We start from the raw sequence: 21,185 nt of genomic DNA, 5'->3' as shown, positions 1-21,185 counted from the left end.
ATGTTATTTTGTCATTGCTGATGTCTCATCAATTTGCAAGGCACAATACTTTTCACACCAACACATTTTACATATTTATTTACTATTGGTAACAAAAAATGACAAATGCCTTTTTTATTTTCTTCTTATTTTTTAACCTAATAAAATAATTTTTTTCTCTTTCATTTCATTTTCTTTTCCCATCATTGGTTTTTTGTTTTTTTTTTTTTTTTTCACTAATCCAACATTCAAACATAGTGCTAATGTTTTAGGTTTTGATGAGTATTAGAATCAGGTGGGATTTTCTTTATCTTTTTCCTTTAATGGAAAGCAAACTCAAAACACATTATTTTTGTGAACTTGTAAAATACAATGATCTGTTAAATTTCTTCTCTTTCTTTTGGTTTCATGGGTGAGTGTCTCAATCAACCCATATATTTTTATCGCTGACTATTAAATTCGTCCAAATGTCTCCTCATGTAAGGGGTGAAAGTACGAGTTCATAAATCAAAAAATAAATTGATATTTGTCAATAATTGCGAATGCGCTGATATAACTTGCGCTTAAATTAATTGTAGAAGTATATAGTAGTGGCAAGGTGAGGAAGGGGAAGCTCACATTCATCGTTGTTTGACTAAAGTATGTTAACTTCAACTTTCAGCTTTAAAAAATTGCACCAAACAAGCTCTGCTTACAGTAATTGGCATCTTAAATATGATGGATTGTGTTTAACCTTTGAAAGAACCAACAAATTGTGTGTGTGTGTGTGTGTGTGTGTGAGAGAGAGAGAGAGAGAGTGAGCGGCTTCAGTTAATAATGACCAAATACACATGGCAGAAAAGTTGGATCCGAAATATTACATAGGCGAAAAGTCCAGACAAATTTCACCGGTCACCTGAAGACAATGATAGCACAAAAGTTCCCAGAATAAAATCTCATTGTAGATGAATAATGATACAACACTGTACAAGCCTTTGCTCTCTCCAAATTTGAACAATGTTTGATGCAACCATAAATGAGATCTATTTAGTGTAAGATCATGTGAAGTTACCTTGTACACATGATGACACATCCTTTGGGGACTCATCAATGCTCTCTCTAGTAGATGCCATTGTATGTGATTTTTTCAACTCCTCAAACTGCAACACAATATGGAAAGCAAATAAGACATTTACACTCCTTTTGGTTCAATGTAAAATGTTTTACTCAAAATAAACATTTTTCTTGTAAAATATTTTACATAAAAAATTCAGTTTCTCATCTCATTTTCCAGCGACTGAAATGTTGAAAATTTTCAATTCATACCATTCTGATTTGAACATTGTGTAAATTTAAGGCATATCTGCCACTACTATTTCTACCATAAACCAATCAAGAAACTTGAAAGAAAACAAAGGGTGACTGTAACATTAAGCTTCATTTGAATCAATTTCATTCAGCACAACAAAATCACATACAACAAATTGAATCCAAGGAAACTCAGGACAACCACCAACCTAAACTCATCAAAACAAACAACACCAGGTAAAAATAATACCAATTACTCAAAAAATCCAAGATATCTACCAAAATCTGAACAACCAGTAGTTGGTTTGGAAGTTGAAGGTCACGAGTCATAAAGTGGTCGTCAGCAATCATTATCGTTGAGAAACACTAACCAGTGACAAAAAACCGTCATCGAAAAAAGATAACTGCAGCCGAGAGCTTATTTACTGTCTCTCTCTCTCTCTCACATTTGTTTGGGGCCAGACAGTCAAGTGGACACTTCAGTGACATATGACTTATTTGGAAAATAACTTACCGAGGTTAGAATTCAAACTATTTGGAGTACAAGGTTATAGAGTAAAATAGTTTTTTCCTAACTTTGTGCTCATCCAAACAGAAAAAGTGACAAAAAAATTTAGATGGAATGAGCAGACTCTCAGGGTAAAGGGGTAATCAATTAGGAAAAGGACAAAGGCAATAATCAAGCAAGTTTGTATGCTTAAACAATTACTAGAAGATTGCATATGCAACAATGATCAGCCATGCTCCCAAAGCTTATATTTGTCATTTTACAATGATCAGCCTAGCTCCTAAACTCATTCAAAAGCTCAGGGAAAATCAGGGATTTCAAAGCTACAAGAACCTCACCCTCCAAAGACGGACAATCTATAAGAGAAAGTGTCAAAATTCCAATGATTACACAACCCACTTTGCTCTGCTTCTCTGATTGCTTCAACGATTCTATGGCCAGAAAGAGAGAGAACGGTGTGATTGGCTCTATAATGGAATATGTCAATTAAGTCTAGCCAACTTGTCCCATCCTTGTTCAAGAAATCCAATTGCTTGTACCCTAACTCAATCAGGAAGTATTGACCGATCATGGCAAACCACTACACAGAAGAGTGTCAAAGAGCTTTTGAGGACCCAATGCTCCTCAATTAAGATATGAAGGAACTCCATCCATCTAGCCTATGTCGTCATCCCCAACTCTAAGAACAGCTCACAAAAACCAGCTATCCTCATCATGATTTCCCATTTTTTTCAATCCCCAATACATATATAGAGGGTGAGAAGAGAATCCCAACCTCCAAATACTAAATGAAGACATGGGAGCTCTCTCTCTCTCTCTCTCTCCCCAATACACATTCATTTTGATGAGATTACAGGCTTGTTACATAGCCTGGCATTTTATAGGTAACACGTCATGCTCTCCAAATATAAGAATTTGTGAAAAATTAGGTCCTGCTGTTGCTAGCAAGGCATTCACAATAAATGAAGACTCATTCAGTCAATATGCTTTTGTGTTGCAAATAATGTGCTCCTAGGAGTATACTCACTTTTTCTTTTCCAAAATAACTAATATTCAACCAATAAATGAGTAAACACAAAAGGGGAAGAAGTGAATGTATTGATACCTCCTTGCACTTCTCTGTGTGTAAAGCCAAAAGCTCTTGATATTTTATTTGTAAATCTGACAGTTCGGCTTGTAGCTTTTCATACTCTGACACAGTTGGACCACCTATCTTTTGTTGGATGAACCTGTAGAAGAAAAATCACTAGTCTGTGAAATTACACACATGAATCATCTAATTAGCTAACTCAATTTGTAATCTATAATTGATGAAATTGAAAAAAAAAAAAAATTAAGAAATGTTGTGCAGATGGTTGTTTTACTTCTTTTCCTTTCACTTTTTCCTCCAGTTAGGGGTCTTCAAGTATCTTGTCTCAGCCTTCTGAAACTTAATTTAGCTTCTTGCCACATCCTTATGTCAAATGCATGCTATAAACTTTTGTAGGTACATGTGTCCATCTTCGTTCATGGCATCTCCACGTCATCTCCGTATGGGTGGGGGGCACCACATGACAGCCTTTGTGAGGTAATACATGGGCCAATGGTAAATCACCATGCACCCCTTTTGGGTCAGCTTCAAATAGACAAAGGCATAAGCAAATCTCCATCTAACCAATCTCCCATCATCAATCTCCTCCCCACTTGCCCATAGGTGATTCACCAAATGATCAACCAACCAAGCTGAGCACAGGGCCTGGACCATCGCACGGGACCATTGGAGGAATGTATTTGGAGGCTAGAGACGAGGGATCATCGAAGTCACTTGGCTCATATAACCCAATGTTGACCAACCTTAGAGAGAGAGGGACAAACACAACCTTTGACATGTGATTCTCTAAAGAACATATCATGCCTATCTATGTGGCTCTATAATACAATCCCCAATGGTTAAGCATACCTACTACCACTGCAGGCCTGCCATGAGACGGCACCCGAAGTTTGATTTCGGGGAGAAGTGAGTTGTCCATACATTCAGAGTATTGAACCAAGGGCATTACGCAGTTGTCCCTATTTGGTTGGTATCCCCTACAAAAGGGGATCTCTTCATGCATGACTGACACACCTTTCTTCAAGACTCCAACCCTCTTCAGCAAGGTCAGAACTCTCTCTCTCTCTCTCTCTCTCTCTCTCTCTACTAGGGCTGCCTTGGCTCTGTCGTCCTTTGCCTCCAGTGGTCTCTTGCCAACTGTGTGCCTACCATCTTCCCATATCGTCTAACCTCGGCCATGCTGACAACCACCTTTCCACTTCATTTACAACTTCAAAAGCCAATCTTTAAATAATGTTTACTGTGCATTATTCCTTCTAGATGTTAATTTGTTTAATATGGGTTATCTAGATTATTCTACAATAGCGGGAGTCTCATGCACTAGGATTGCCCCTTTACATATGGTTTAGGCCATGCCCAATTTAAACAAAACTAATGAAATATACTTCATTAAACATGTACATTTCATAAAATATAAAAAATGAACTTACTCAACAGCAGAAGAAGGTTTGTCATTCTGCTCATATAGTGCAACAAGACCTACATATAAAGAAAACGCTAAATAAAATAAGAATGTGAATTCAGAAAAAAAAAAAATACTAAACTAGGTAATACTAAGTTCAAGAATTGAGATTCAGAACAAATGAAGAGAGTTAAAGCAAAACCTTTTGTCAGAGCATCAAGAACTCCGCTAGATTCCAGGTACTTCCTAAATGCTTCCTTCTTTGCTTCCTTTTCCTACAAAGAGCATAGATAATGAAGATAAGGTGACAATATCCAGCAAAGAGAACAGAAAGATCCAGGACTAATATCCCAATTCTGAAACGACATGTTTAAATTTTCCTATCATGATCAGTTGAAAATTGAGCAGATAGATGTGCTAATATTTTTAGGGCAATAAAGTCAGCAAGGATTAAAGGCCTAGGCTTTAACATCGTCAATTGTCAATCAACAAGCAAGCAAGAAGTCCATGGCATTACTTTAGTTCTTTGAGTCACAATTTGCTGTATTGTTGAGGCACACAATATTTAGTTTATCCTCGGATACTATGCCTCAAGTCAAGAACTACCGGAGTCCACAGTCATGCCACTTCCTCGAACACTCACAATTACTAAACATACACATGGAGTCAACTACAGTTTGACGGAGTTTCTTCAACTCCATTCTTCATACTTACAAATAGGATCTAAGTTTTATGTTTGGTTCTAAGCTAGCAGACATCAACTCCTCAGATTCTATTAGGCTAATTAATTTAAATTAACTTAGGTTTTTAATGACGATATTTATTTCTAAAATAATAATCATATGACAGATTCCATGCTTGACTGCTTTCACCAAACACTAGCCAATGTCGTGTAGGGGAATCCCAAATCCATGATACACAACCACAGACATTCATACATTGTTACAAAAAACTAATTAAGTTATGGGACAATCCCTTCTTGAGGTTTCCCAACCCTCAAATGGATTTTTATGGAAGGTAAGTTTGTCATATAGAAAGAAGGAAACAAAAGTAAATAGCTCCTGAAGAGTAGCTCAGAAAAAAAGTAATTTCTTTATGTTATTTTCAAGAAAACTTCTTGCCAAGGTAGGTTCTACAATACAAGAACATGGAGAGAATGGATTTGACCTTTTTCCAAACGATATATATCCTTAAGGTGAAAGTAAAGGTTTTTCATCTGTGCATCTTTGCCAAGTCAACCCGAAATTCATACACAGTTTCAATTTCTGTTAGGCTGTGATGCATTTGTTTAGACTAGAGACATCGTTTTGCTCCACAACTGAAAATCAACCACTCACTCTTATACCACTTGTTACAACTCCTGACTAAGATAAGAAAGAAGAAGCTCACATAGTTTCTCTCCTTTCAGTTTACAAAAAACAGTCACAAACTGAATTAACAGTATAAGTGTGTAACTAATCTGAAATCAACCCATAACTAACTACTTCGACCACCTCATCATCTTGCTTTAACAATTTCTTCAATCAACCTCAGCAATTTTTCAACTCCGCCGGGGTTGTTAACAACTCCGCCGGTCCCAAGCCCGGGTTAAGGAGGAGGGTTGTGTGTTAGGTAGCCGACAGCCAACACGTAAAAAAGCCGCTCGAATCCCTTATGAAAATGAATCCTACTTTGAATCATTTAAATGCTAGGTCGTTCCCCTCAAGTGACGCATTGCGCCTGCCTCCGGGTGTTTCGAAAAGTGAGCAAGGGGCGCCGCATCGACGCCTGGGTGCGGTGAAAAATGGGCAAAGGTTTCCGCGTTTTTCTGGACAAGCGCGGGTAAAGAAGCTAGTCCAAGACTATAGGATTAGGATAGCCACTTGGAACATAGGAACCTTAATTGGTAGGACGATGGAATTAGTAGATGTTATGATTAGGAGGAGAGTTAGTATAGCTTGCATACAAGAAACTAAGTGGACGGGAGAGAAAGCTAGGGAAATTGAGGATACTGGTTTTAAACTTTATTATAGTGGTAAGGATAGACGCAGGAATGGGGTAGGAATCATAATTGCCAAGGGTCTTGTGGAAAGTGTGGTGGCGGTCATTAGGAAAGGAGATAGGATTATGCTAGTTAAATTAGTTATTGGAGGGAATATAGTAAACATTATTAGCGCTTACGCCCCTCAAGTAGGGTTAGATGATCAGACTAAGAGGGATTTTTGGGAGCAAATGGATGAGATCTTACAGGAGATACCCGTAGGAGAGAACCTGGTTATAGGTGGAGATTTTAATGGCCATGTGGGCATAGATAAAGTAGGTTATGAAAGGGTGCATGGTGGATACGGTTTTGGTGACAGAAATGAGGCTGGAGAGAGAATCTTAGATTTTGCGTTGGCTTCTGACTTGGTGGTGGCTAATACTATGTATAAGAAGAGGGATGAGCATTTGATAACCTTTAAGAGTGGATTAGTTAAGAGCCAAATAGATTATTTCTTAGTGAGAAAAGTAGACTGCCTAAAATGCAATGATTGTAAGGTGATTCCTGGAGAGAGTCTGGTCCCTCAACATAGGATTTTGATACTAGATTTATGTTTTAGAGGGCAATACCAAGGTAGGAAGGATGGCGGGCGTCGTAGGACGAGATGGTGGGACTTAAAAGGGGATAAACTAGAAATATTTAATAATCGAATGGATAAGGAAGGTACTTGGGACTTAGAAGGTGGGGCTAACACTATATGGAATTCGATGGCCAATTGTATGAGGAGAATCTCAAGGGAAGTGCTTGGAGAGTCGAAAGGAACGGGACCCAGCTCTAGGGAAACTTGGTGGTAGAGGGAAGAGGTCCAAGCGGTAGTTAAGGCAAAAAAAGAGTGCTTTAAAAAGTGGCAAAAGGATAGAACTGAGGAAAACCTTAAGAGCTATAGATTGGCTAATAAGGAGGTCAAGAAAGTAGTGAGAGAGATTAAGTTGAAAGTTTATGATGACCTATACACTAGACTAGATAGTAAGGATGGAGAGAAGATGGTATACAAACTTGCTAAGATGCGGGAGAGGAAAACAAGAGATTTTAATCAAGTAAAGTGCATCAAGAGTGAGGATTCTAAGGTATTAGTGAAGGACGATGAGATTAAGGAAAGATGGAAGAATTATTTTGAGAAACTATTAAATGAGGAACATGGAAGTACGACAATAGGGGAAGAAATAATCAGTAATACGATAAACCAAAACTATAGATTCTATCGCAGGATTAGAAATTTTGAAGTGGAGATTGCACTTAAGAAGATGAAATCAAATAAGGCTTTAGGACCTGATGATATCCCTATTGAAGCTTGGAAGTGTTGGGTAAAAAGGGAGTTGCTTGGTTGACTAGGTTGTTTAGTAAAATTTTGTTGACTAGGAACATGCCAGATGAGTGGAGGAAGAGTATTTTAGTGCCAATCTATAAGAATAAAGGTGATGTCCAGAATTGTAACAACTATAGAGGAATTAAGCTAATGTGTCATATAATGAAAGTGTGGGAGAGGGTGATGGAACGTCGATTGTGAGACATAACAGAGGTGTCAGAGAATCAATTTGGGTTTATGCCTGGTAGGTCAACAATGGAAGCGATCTATCTTTTGAGGAGAGTAATAGAAAAGTATAAAGAAAAGAAAAGAGACATTCGTATGGTGTTTATCGACCTTGAGAAAGCATATGACAGAGTGCCCTGAGATATAATATGGTGGGCGTTAGAGAAGAAAGGGGTGACAAAAGGCTACATTGACGTGATTAGGGACATGTATGAAGGGGTGGTGACCACTATTAGATCGCCAGCTGGAGAAACAAATGAATTTCCTATCACTGTAGGGTTACACCAAGGATCTACCTTAAGTCCTTATCTTTTTGCTTTAGTTATGGACGAGTTGACGATAAATATTCAGGATGACGTGCCATGGTGTATGCTTTTTGCAGACGATATTGTGTTAGTGGATGAGACTAGAGAAGGAGTTAACACAAAGTTGGAGATCTGGAGAAAAGCTCTTGAATCTAAAGGATTTCGGATAAGCAGAACTAAGACAGAGTACATGGAGTGTAAATTTAGTAACAGTAACAATGAAAGCAGAGGAGAAATGAAGATTGAGAACCAAGAACTGCCTAAGAGTGAACATTTTCGTTATTTAGGGTCAATTATCACAACAGCAGGAGAGATTGATGCAGATGTGGCCCATAGGATTAAGGCGGGATGGTGTAAGTGGAGAAGTGCGTCTGGGGTATTGTGCGATAAACGAATACCTACTAGACTCAAAGGTAAGTTTTATAGAACGGCTATTAGACCAGCTATGTTGTATGGGACGGAGTGTTGGGCAACTAAGAAACAACATGTAGATAAGATGAGTGTGGCTGAGATGAGGATGCTAAGGTGGATGTGTGGTAAGACTAGACAGGACAGGATTAGGAATGAGTGTATTAGGAGTAGCACCGATAGAAGATAAGTTGAGAGAGAATCGTTTGAGATGGTTTGGTCATATTCAACGGAGACCAACAGAGGCAGTAATGAAGAGATGCGATGCTGTAACGGTAGATGGAAGTGTTAGGGGACGAGGTAGGCCTAGATTAACGTTGACTAGCGTTATAAATAGAGATATGAATCTACTTAATTTGACCAATGAAATGGCCTTTGATAGGGCCGCGTGGAGAAGAAGGATTCATGTAGCCGACCCCATTTGATGGGACTTAATGCTTCGTTTGGTTTGGTTTGGTTGGGTAACCTCAGCAATTTTTCAACACTTCTCTTTGGTAAGTATTAGCATATCATGCCATATACTCAATTCTCCTATATGGGTATAGATGATTCATCGATTCTTCAAGTCAATTGACCCTCTACATACAAATCAATTGCTTGGTGTTTCGAATCAAATGTGTGACTATTATCGCCAACAATGTGATTATAATAACAGAGAGAACATGAATAACCACAGTAGTAATTGATAATGCTGAAAATTAGTGTATATACATATGTGTGTGTGTGTGTGTGTGTGTGTGTGTGTGTGTGACCCAGTGATCCAAAGCAACATATGGGTGTGAATCTAGGCTTGGCATTATCTATAAGACTGTAAAATCTCTATATGGAGAGAGCTAGTTTAATCATACACACTGCAGCAGCATGGAAAAATCTATAACGAAACGAACACTGAGAAATCATACAGATTATAAACCATATTTAGCAAAAAAATGGGTATGGAAAGCGAAAAACTTAGCTATATCTGAGCTAATCGAGCAATGCAAGAAGGGGATCTGGATGGAAACTCACCATTTTTTAACATCCAAATCGCATGTAATAAGAAGGAGAGTGATAATAGATCAACCCAGAAAAAGTTGGAGAAGAATGTCTTCTTAACCCAGAAAATATAATTGGTTAAAAAAAATAAAATGATGACTTTATTTTAATTTTCTTCTTCTTTTTTTTGTTTTTTTTTTTTTTAGTTTTGTTGTTTTTAGTTAATTTTTTTTCCTTATTTTAGTTAAAAAAATTTCGAAATTTAATATACTTTGGTATTGTTTGGGAAGTGGGTTTGAAGTTAAAATAGTCATAAAAAATAAAATAAGTTTTTTAGTCTAATAAGACGAAAGTTGGTAAAAAGTTAACTTTTTGCTTTTTAGTTTAATATTTATTTATGATGTCAAATCAAATTAAAATGATCAAAATACCCTTACCTAACATAAGAATTTTATTTTTTTTATTTTTTTGTCATAACTTAATTTCACACTTACATTTTTGGCCCTTCCCAAACCAAATTTGTTGCGTTTTTGGAAAATGATAAAAAAAAACGTGGCTTTTTATGGCCCTTCCCAAAACGGCACTCCGCCTCTCACAAAAAAGTCAAAAAAAATTAAAAAAGTCAAAATTCCTTTCCAAACCAGCCTTTTTAGTCTGAGGCTAAAATAGTCAAAAAACTAAAAAATCAAAAAGTCAACCTACTACCTAAACCAAGCCTTTATCTAAAGCCACAGTTGGCATACAAAATACATGTATAATTCAAATAAATAAAAATTAAATTAAATGTTTATTTTATATTGTGTATTACTTATGTGGTAAGATTCTATTTCAATAAACCTAAGGTTCAAGTTACACTCTTCCTATTTGTTTATTTATTTATTTATTTATTTATTTTCAAATAGAAAAATAAAGCATCAGTGATATAAGGAGAAGTAAGCAAAAACTTGATACCAAATTCAATATTCACTTAATATAATATAATAGTATAAATAAATATACTTAAAAAATAAAATATTCTTAAAAAAAATTTAAAAAATCAATAAATATAAAAATATATATATATAAATTTTGCATTTTTTGTATTTTTTATATTTAGTAAAAAAAATTAATATTTTTCATAAATTTTAAACTTTTTAAGTATATTTAAATTAAATAAATCTAAAATTAATAATTAAAATATTTTTAAAAATCACTAAAAATTAAAAAATACAAATTAAAAACGTGAAAATTATTTTTAAAAACTCCAAAATTAAACAGAGTATACTTATTCAAATGGTTATTGTACGTGACATCGGGAAACTCCTTTAGCCATCTCGTTATCTTAGCACGACACTCTTATGACTACTTCTGATTATCCCTCACCAACCACTCTACGTTGCAGGCTACAATCTTAACAACACACAAAATATTTTTAGTTGTTTTTATTCTCAAGAGATTTGTATACACTAATAATTTGTGTGGGTAAGAAATAAAAATAAAAAATTGACAATGTTGTCGAATGAGACAAATTTATGATCAAATAACCCCCACCCACCCATTGTAATGCTCTGGCAACTAACGTCTCACACTTTTTTTTAATTATTGAAAAAATGTTAAATTCAATTTTCGATTTACATCTCTATATTATTATGAAATTCATAAAATTTACCAAATAATAGATATGATGAATATGAATATATATATATATATATATATATATGAGACATTTTTCTACTATGTTTACTGGTATGGAAACAATGAAATTTCACTGTTTAAAACACAATATTAAATACTTTTTTCAAAATAATCCATTTTTACTTCGGTTTTCAAAATTACAAATTTGAGGACCAAACTATGTACTTGGGTACTAATTTCAAATTTAGTTCCAAAATTTAATTTAGGCCTCATTTGGGAACAGATTTTTTTAGTAACTTTTTGGCTAAAATGTGATGTAAAAAAAACTAATATGTTTGGGATGACATTTTGGCTTTTTACAAAAAGATGTGTAAAAAGTAGAGAAAAAATAGAATCTTTAATTTTTTTTGTATGGGTTGTTAGCTTTTAAATTTTTTTAGTGACTTTTTGATTTTTTAGCTAAAAAAATCACTTGGCAGACGAGGCCTAAGTTAGTAACTTATTTTTTTCTTAAATAGATAATGTTCACCATCCTGGGACAAATAAATTTTATTGTTAAAATTTTCTTAGGAGGAATTACAATTCAGAGGTCTTCTGAAAAAATTTAAGATTTTAATAATTAATTTTTGTTAAAATTACCACTGAAGTGTACTTTTTTTGTAAAAATTTTGCACTGAATTATAATTTGGCCTAAAATTTTCCTTTAGTGTCATTCTTTCCAAGGCTGCCATGTAGAAAATGCAAAGGGACAGTTAAAGCTTGCTCCAAGCTAAGTCTAATCCCAAGTACCACAATACTAGTTACAACTCCTAGTTATATAATCATAATCAGTTACAACAATTGCAAAGTTGGAAATTGGCATTATGGAGTTGAAAACCTTCTCTGCAACAAAAAATTAACTAATAATTAGTAAATTTCATTGTGAAAGTGAGTTCATACTTTTCATGGTTTTTAGCTTGTTACAATTCAGAAGAAACACTAGAGTATAATTGAAGAAATTTGAAGATTGGATTGACCATGGAATGGTAACACTTGCGAATAGATTTTGATGTCAGTGAGGTTGAAGACATACAAGATGGAGATTGGATCTATATAAAAAAAAAAAAAAAAATTGTCAACTGAATTTGTAATTTTAAATATAAAATTTCACAGATCAAGTCATTTATTGTAGACTTTTGCCAACGACTTGTATATATTTTTCTTAATTATTATTTACTCAGTTGTAATTTTTTTTTTAATAATAATTAAAGTGCAAAAGATGGAAATTTGATACACAACTTGTTAACCTGACTCGAACCGTACATGTAATTATAGGGTTAATTATTTTACATAAGCACAAACTAGTAGATGAGTTGTGCGATGAGGTTAATTATTATTTACTCATCGATGAGTTGTGCGATGCACAATAATTTATTTTTAACATGAAAATTTGATTTTGAATCTTAATACTTTATGCGTAGAAAATTTTAACAATTGAAAGTTAAATACAAACAGTTTTGTTAATGGTTCATGAAATTTTTTACCACTGTATGTGTGATCCTATGTAAAAAAACTCATAAAAATAATTTATTTCAATGTTTAAAAAAAAAGAAGGCGTATTCTCAATCTGAAATCAAATTTTCATTTGTGTTAATCAAATTTTCTAAAAATCATGAATTCTACTTGTATCAAAATATTTTTTTCTAAAAAAAAAAATCTATAATATACAAATTATGACTTGGTTATAACTCTTAGCATTTTATTTTGGTTATTAATCGAAAAAGTCTTTACTAATTTCTTATATTTTTTATTATATCTAAAGTGGTGCATCAGGTTTTTAATTATGTTTCAAGCGGTATTTGATTATGACTTATTATAATATTTTTATATGACAATATTTAAATATTTTATTATACGGAAAAAGGACTTAAGGTGGGTTGACTCAAATATAAGATTTATGTTTATATCAGCAAGATCGTAAGAGTTATTCACATTAATGCATAAAAAAATTACAAATTTAAATCATAAATACAAGATCTCTATAACCTCAATAATTTCAGTTCTCAAATGGGTTTTGATTAATTATATGAATAACAGCAAAAAAAATAAAAAATAAAAAATTCAGCCAAATTATTTTTACATATCTTTTCTGACAAAACTCATTAAGGTACATTATCAGTGTACTATAAATTCAAAATTTTTATTTAAAAATTATTCAAGAAACATCAATAGGTGTCTTAAATATATACAATCATTTTTTTATGAATCATTATTCTTAAAAATAATATTCCACACTATTTATCATTTGACATTTGTTAATTTATCTTTTAAAAACTTTACCAAAAAAGTATTAAGTTCCATTATTTTAATCAATCAATATCAAATTGGACACTACACATGCATATAAATCACTTCTAAAAATATAATGTCCGATATAAAATCACAATAGAATTAACTTTAATTAATGTAATGATATTTTATAGGGTTAGGCTTACCTCCAGTCCACAAAGACAGTGTTATTGGGCCCGTGAGGCCCACCACGGATCCTGTTTTGATAATCCATCCTCGTCAAGATATAGAGTCCGTCGAGTACTTGATCCTTGTAAAAAATCATATTGATCGGATATCAATAGTTGCTTGATCAGATCATATTTTTATTAATAATTTATTTTGAAAATTATATTTATTGTTGACAGAAACGTGATCTGATCAAGTAGCTATCAATATCAGATCAATGTGAGTTTTTACAAAGATAAAATACTTGACAAGTTCTATACATTGAATTATTCAGATCATTGAAACAAAACCCATGGTGGGCCTCCACAGGCCCAACAACACGCTTCAGTCCAATTTCGGACTGGAGAGAAGCATGACCCTATTTTATATTATGATATGTTATAAAAAAATAATATTAATTTTAATTTAAAATAAAATTTTAATTTTAATTATTTATTTTAATAATCTTAATTTTATCATTTTATAAAAGTGTTACCTGAATACTTATATATAATAAATTTAGTTAAATTATTTGTTGATGTTGATAATTTTAGTTATATTATGCTATAAAAGTATAATTTTCTTATAATGATTTTATATGATATATATTAAATTATAAAATAGTAAAACAAACACTCATTTTTATATTAAAGATAATATTTAAATTAGAAAGAGAATTAGTAATATAAAACTAACTTATTTTATTTTATTTTTATTTTTATATTTATTTGGATAATAAATATATAGAAATAGGAATACACAAAATTTATTTAGAAGATTAAATATAAATATGTTGTAATTGGATTAAAAAGAAAATACATTAATTAATTATGTAGAATATTGATTTTTTCTTTAATATTTTTTTGAATTATACATACATATTGTATATGGGTATATAAAATCTAAATTAAATATAAATTAATATTAAGACATCAATAAGATAGATAAAAAATAAAAAATATAAATAAATCAATTTAATTTGTGCGATGTATATAATTAAGCACATTTTATCTTATTTATTTATTTTTATTTTTTTGTATATTGAGCTTTTTTTTTTCAAATATCATAATAATTAACTTATAAGTATATATATATGAAAAAATATATATATTTCTCAAATAGAGTCTATATAAAACTGGTTATTATAATTGAAATTAAGTTTGTGTAGAACTTTATATATAAATGGACAAAAGTATGCCAATGTGACTTCTTTTTTTTTTTTTAAAGCAAACCTTTAAAATGTAATAGACCATCTCTAACGTTGCATCAAATTAAGCATCAAAGTCACTTTTTCTCTTTCTCCAATAGTTTTACCAAACTGATATCAAACTGACAACGGAGCAAATGTTTCATCAAACTGAAAATCCGCGTGAGATTTCACCATTTCACTGTGATGTAACATTGGAGGAAGGCTATAGCGACCCCGGTCTTTTCCCATTTGATTATTGTATCCGGACTTAGGTTCCGTTTATTCTGTCATTGAATAATTGTTGTTGTCATCCTTTATTTTCTCATTTGGAGTTATAGGATGTGTTGGGCAGGTTTGTTTCAGTTTGGTTGGGTTCGTAAACCAAGTGTTGCTGTCCAGTTTTTGGGTTGGTCGCTCGAGCGAGGTTTGTATTTTGTGTCTTCTGGCTCGATCCAGATTTGCTTCGCTCGAGCGAGCGATTGCGCCTGGTATAGACCTGAGGGCAGTGCTTATTCGCTCGAGCGAGATTTCCTTCGCTTGAGCGAGTGAGGTGTATGTTTTCGAGTTCCTCGCTCGAGCGAGCATTCTGTCGCTCGAGCGTGCTCCTGGGTTGCAGACCTGAAGCATTGCATTCTTGGCTCGAGCGAGCTTTTCTTCGCTAGAGCGAGGGTTTCGTGTGTCTGGTCGCTCGAGCGACAAAGTCTTCGCTCGAGCGAGCCTGTCGGGTTTATATATGCAGCAGCAGTTTTTAAAACGTTTTTTCACATTCTTTTGATCCTAAAACCCTAGTTCCGAGTTCTCTCTCCCTCTACCCACCTTCTCTCTTAGGTTTCATCACCTTATAGGGTGTTTCTACCCTAGTTGCTTTATTAAAAAGATAGAGTGAGTCGAGAGCTTCGTTTTAATCTGAGAGTTTGTAGTTTTGGAGCACTTGGGTTTTTGGGTCATCATCTCCGTCTTCTCCATTCGGGTTATCTTCTTCGAGGTAGGGATTTCCTACTCCATTTTATAAGTTTTGTTCTAAGTTTTGGTATATTGATATGTTGGGGTTACTTTGATAATTTTGGGAAAAACCCTAGTTGTATTAATTAATTAACTTGTATAATTAATTTAAGGGAATTGGGAAATTTGGTTAAATTCATGAAATTGAGGAATTCATTGATTAAATGGTGTAGTTGGATAATTTAAATCACTCGCCTATTGAATTGTTGATATATTTATTTTCCAAGTCTAGAAATAACTGTTTTGGGCTATCGGTGGAGGATAGTCGTGATTGTTGTAGACATTGCATGTGGATTAGGGATAACTGAAACTAATCACATTGGTTGAGTCATTAATTTTGACTGTTGAATTAATACAGACATTATGTGTATTGATTGTGTGGTGTATATGTTATGTGTTTACATACATTGTTTTGTGTGGGAGGAGATAGGGGATGTACTCCACGGTTTAGGGGATGGACCTCTAAACCGGATTTTTGTTTGGGAGGAGATAGGGGATGAACTCCATTAGCATCACTATTATGTGCGCTTATTATATTGAAGTGTTTTTACATGATATTGATACAACACTACAATGTGTATCAAACGGGAAGTATGAAGTGTTTTGATATGAGCCTGAGTCTCATCTGTGTTATTGATATTGGAAGAAATGTGAATATGTTATGTAGTTCATTGATGTAAGTTTGGCTAGGTTCTGAGCTTTATTGATAATAATGAGAATTGAAACATGTCATAGACATTAGTGTCATGAGTCTGTATTAAGTTATAACTGATTATCTTGGTTAACCATCTATTGAATGCTATAGCTTTATTCAATGCTTATATTTGGTTTAGTATTTTTCTACTGGGCTGTGGCTCACCCTTTATGGGAACATCATTTTTCAGGTTCAGGTGTTAAGCTACCTCCAAGGACTTAGCTTGGGAGGATTTGGCTTTTGGATTTGAAGAAGACTATCTTTAGTTAATTGTTTCTATTTGTTAGTACATGTAAACATTCAAGCCTAGGGCTTTACTTGTATTGAGTTAGAACTCATATTTTTGTATCCAAGTGTTGGCTTGGAAAGATGTTAGCCCGTAGGGCATTTAATTCGATGTTACATGTAATACTTTTATTTAGTAATACTCTGATGAATGAATTAATAAATTGTTTTCTTTAAATAATGCATGTCAATGATATATATACAATGGGTTTCTTTTGAGAGCGTGACAAAGGCCCACCGGTCAACCGGCGGGACGTCTGGCAGGTTGACCCACCGGTTAACCGATATATTGAAAAAATGCACAGCTGCTTCTGTTTTCTAATGAACCGACAATGCAAGTTTAATGTAATTTTCAAAAAGACCAAGATGAGGAACAATGATAAACCCCAAAAACAAAACCCATAATTCAGACCCCTCAAAAAAAAAAAGATTAAAATTTAGACTATGAAACTAAAAAAGACATATAACATGAGGGAATTTTTAAATTTGGCTGTGATTCCAAGTTCCATGGTTTTCTTCCTGAGATTCTAGACAACTAAACAATGAATTTCGAAAAATCTTGTTCAATATTACAGTCATGATGATGAACCCAAATACCAAATCATTACATTTTGGAATTAAAAGCTAAAGCAGTGTATGAGAAGTTAAAATCGTACCTCTGGCATTTCAAAGAAATAAAAACAGAGCATATCTCTCTCTCTCTCTCTCTCCCTGTGTGACGGCCTTGACTGTTGTGAGAATAGAGAGAGAAAGAAGAGGGTTTTAGGAAGGTTTAATTGATTGCTGAATCATATTACCATTATTTATCTCATAGACCCCAACCTTGAAAAGAGTCTTGACTGTGGTGAGAGCAAAAAAAAAAAAATTATTTCAGTGGCTTTTCTGATCTACCAGCCGATCGTCCCTGCCTTTTGATGCAAGTTACAGTGCAACCATTGGAGCACCTCATATCAAATTGAGAAAATTATCCTTTTTTTTTCCCCTCAGATTTAATGAAAAAAATGGTTCATCATTAGAGATGTGATGCTCTCACATGAAAAGAAAAAAATATTACTTTTACATGTATATATATATATATATGGGCCGTGCTACATCTCTCTAATTTGGAGAGCCCTAATCCCCCGAAAATTGAGACCAAAAATTTTTTTTTTCCCCAAAACGACGTCGTTTTGGGGATTAGGGAGATTAAAGGGGACTTTTTTAGGGCTCCAAATCGTTTCCCATATATATATATATATATATATGATAATATAACACGAACCGATAATATAAATATTAAATGAGTTATTTTAACATTGAACTTTTGTAGGCGTAACTCTAACATGACTCTTCTGAGTTATGTAAAAATCTGTGTTGGCACGTGGGCACAAACCGACTATTGATTCGCTGCTTACTCAAATGCAACTTGATTTTAGTAACTATAAAATCTTAAAAATTTTATTCTTAGGTATTGAATAATAATTTTGTATTTTTGTTTCATTTTTAAATAAGTTATTTTGATGCATGTGACATTAAGCAAGTTTGTTTGAAATAAGTTGCACAATTTACTTATAATTAGATTAATCATATGAAGCGTATTGTATTCAGGCTGACACGATTATACATAGGTCAAATTAGTGTCAAAACAATTGATACGTTTAATTAAATAAATCGTATTAGTATTAAAGTTATTTTGAATACGAACCAGCAATAACACAATATAAAAATTGTACGGAATTGAATTTTTCCCTCACGTTAACTCCTAATAATGTTGTCATATGACCTAAAACTCACAAAAACAATGAGCTTACTGACAAGTGTGTGCCAAAAAATCCCTCAAATGTCTAAGTTAAAAATTTAGGATCAAAACAAGAGAAAAACTCTGAGAGGTGTTATGCGATTAAAATTGCATTACCTCATTTAAATTAAACTCTTGAGACTTTTGTATGTTCCAACACAATAGAGTCTTATGCCTCATTTGGGAACATGTTATTTTAGTAATTTTTTAGTTTTTTTATGAAAAAATATACAGAAAAGTAGAGAAAGTGATGTGATAACTTATAATGATGTTTTGACTAAAACTAAAGGTTGCCAAGCGAGACTTTAGTATAACTATAATTCCTCTCAATGACTTCCCATTAGATGTTTATTTGTTAAGAATAAAGCACATCCTTAAGCACTCTAACCTCACATGTCTTTACGAAGCATATTTGTCTCTGAGCCGACAATAGGGTCAAACAAACCATTAGATTGTTCTTCATTTACTTGGCTACTTAGCTATTTTCTACTCATTTCAGCTCAAGGGCAACTGAGGGGTGTAAATCTGGCCTAGCCTGGCCCGGCCCATGTTGGGCCTTGCGGGCTCCGACCAAAATTCGGCCAGGCTGGCTCACGGACCAAAAAATTAGGCCTATGCCCAAGAGTATTCGAGCCTTGGGAGGGCTGGTGGGTCTGGACTTGGCCTCGGGTTTGGGCGAGCCTAACAACTTTTTTTTTTATAAATTTTTTCTACTAAAAATTTATTATTTTCTACTAAAACATACATTAGACCTTGGGCGGACCGGGCCTTGAATGGGCCTTAAACAGGCCGATGGGCCAAGACGAGCTTCAAAATGATGTCCCAGGCCTAGAGGCTCGGGCCTAAATGGGCTGGGCCCATCTAGACATTAGACGGGTTTGGGGCGCCCACGGGCCAGTCAACTAAGCCCAACTCTTACACAACACGCCGTGTGGACCTTGTTAGCTTGGCCCAACATTCGCGTGGTATGCCCAACATTCGAGGGATTTTATTTGCACCAAAAAAATCAATAAATACTTTTAATTTTTAAGTACACCATGTTTAATTATTTTAAATTTTATTTTACTTTTATTACACCCTATTATTTTTCCCAAATTACCCTCAAGGTAAACCCAAATAATAAATAATAAACGAACAAAAAAAACTAAATTATTTCAAAAACTTTTTAATATAGAAAATAATTCTCAAACACAGAAAAAAAAACTAAACTTATAAGCGTATAAGCATTATAAATACAAAAAAAAAAAAAAACTTTTACATAAACATTATGAAACTTTTCAATATAGAAAAAAAAAAATTTATATTATAAATTATCCATAAGAATGCTCGTGGAAAAGTAAAAATCAAACTTATAAGTACATAAGCATCATGCACTAACAGGAAAGAGTAGTTATCAAGTAATGTACTATTTAAATGACAAAACAAGAACAACCCCAATAATATGCTATTGTTAATCTAACTAATGATCCTTTAATTTTTGTCATAAAAACGATATAGAAAATAATTGATGGCGCTCTACAAAAAATGTGAAATACCTTTATTTGAATACTTACATCATTTTTGATGGGTTTTTCAAAAAATTATTTTAATTATTACTCTCATTCATTATTTGATTTTGTTCAAACTTTCTTATGGGATTTAGGGTTTCAAAATAATAAAAAAACAATGATGTTGATGATAATGGTGAGTTTTGATAAGGTGGATTGCAATTTTGGAAGGAAGAAGAAGAAGAAGAAGAAGAAGAAGAAATAACTTTGATTTCTTGAGGAAGAAGATGCAGAGATTTGAATAGAAATAACTGATTAAGATGTACCATGAGGGAAAAAAAATTACTTTAGAATTTAATATGTGTTATCCTTATTAATAAATTCATATTAAAATATAATATGAATTAAAATTTATAAATTTAAATTAAACATACCGAAAAAAATAGAATACCCCAACATTCGCGCGACACTAAGGTGTTGTTTGGGAAGTGGGTTAATTTTTTAACTTTTTGGCTTTATTTTAGCCTGAGGCTAAAAAGCCTGATTTGGGTAGGCCTTTTTGGTTTTTTTGACTTTTTGACATTTTGGTGAGGCGTCCAGATGTTAAATATCGAACTACCCTTGGTAATACCTTTTCCACTCCTAGCCGACTCCTTCTTCCACGTCAGCGTCATTGTACTTTTTTTTAAATTTTTTTTTTTGACGAGGCGTATTAAATTGGAATTTTTTTTAATTTATGTTTTTGTCATTTTTTTTTGTATACATTAATTTGTTTTTTATTTTTGAAAAATGATTTTTCATGTGTTTTATTTATTTTTAAATTACGCGGCAAATGCTAATTTTTGTTCTTAATTTTTTTTTTTTGGATGAGGCGTATTTTTGTGATTCTTTTTTTTTTTAATTTACATTTTTGTCATTTTTATTTTTATTTGTATACATTATTTTTTTTAATTTTCAAAAATGATTTTTCATGTGTTTTATTTATTTTTAAATTACGTGACAACTGCTAATTTCTGTTTTCAATTTTTTTTTTTTTTTAAACTTTCTTTGTGCTTTTTGGAAAAAGGGTTTTTTCGGGAAAAGTTTTTTTTTTTTTTTTTTACTTTGTGTGTGGTGAGGCGATGCCCCTTTCAACCTGGTTCATGTAGGGGTAGTTT

General features: G+C 33.1%; 1 protein-coding gene across 1 annotated transcript; it reads right to left on the bottom strand.

Moving 5' to 3' along the window:
- Positions 1–784: 784 nt before the first annotated feature.
- On the bottom strand, positions 785–9,673 carry LOC114286426 (uncharacterized). The gene is made up of 5 exons (XM_082883344.1): positions 9,539–9,673; positions 4,469–4,541; positions 4,295–4,343; positions 2,880–3,003; positions 785–1,118 (listed from the first exon to the last, which is right to left on the bottom strand). Exons 1-5 carry the CDS (start codon positions 9,539–9,541, stop codon positions 1,017–1,019), a joined length of 351 nt encoding a protein of 116 aa, XP_082739470.1. The 5' UTR covers positions 9,542–9,673; the 3' UTR covers positions 785–1,016.
- Between the last annotated feature and the right edge of the window lie 11,512 nt (positions 9,674–21,185).

The sequence above is a fragment of the Camellia sinensis genome, chromosome 8 (genome assembly GCF_055761805.1).
Source record: "Camellia sinensis isolate YWXY chromosome 8, ASM5576180v1, whole genome shotgun sequence".
Taxonomy (NCBI): Eukaryota; Viridiplantae; Streptophyta; class Magnoliopsida; order Ericales; family Theaceae; genus Camellia; species Camellia sinensis.
The sequence above is the reverse complement of the archived record's forward strand: the minus strand, read 5'-3'. Positions and strand labels throughout refer to the sequence as shown.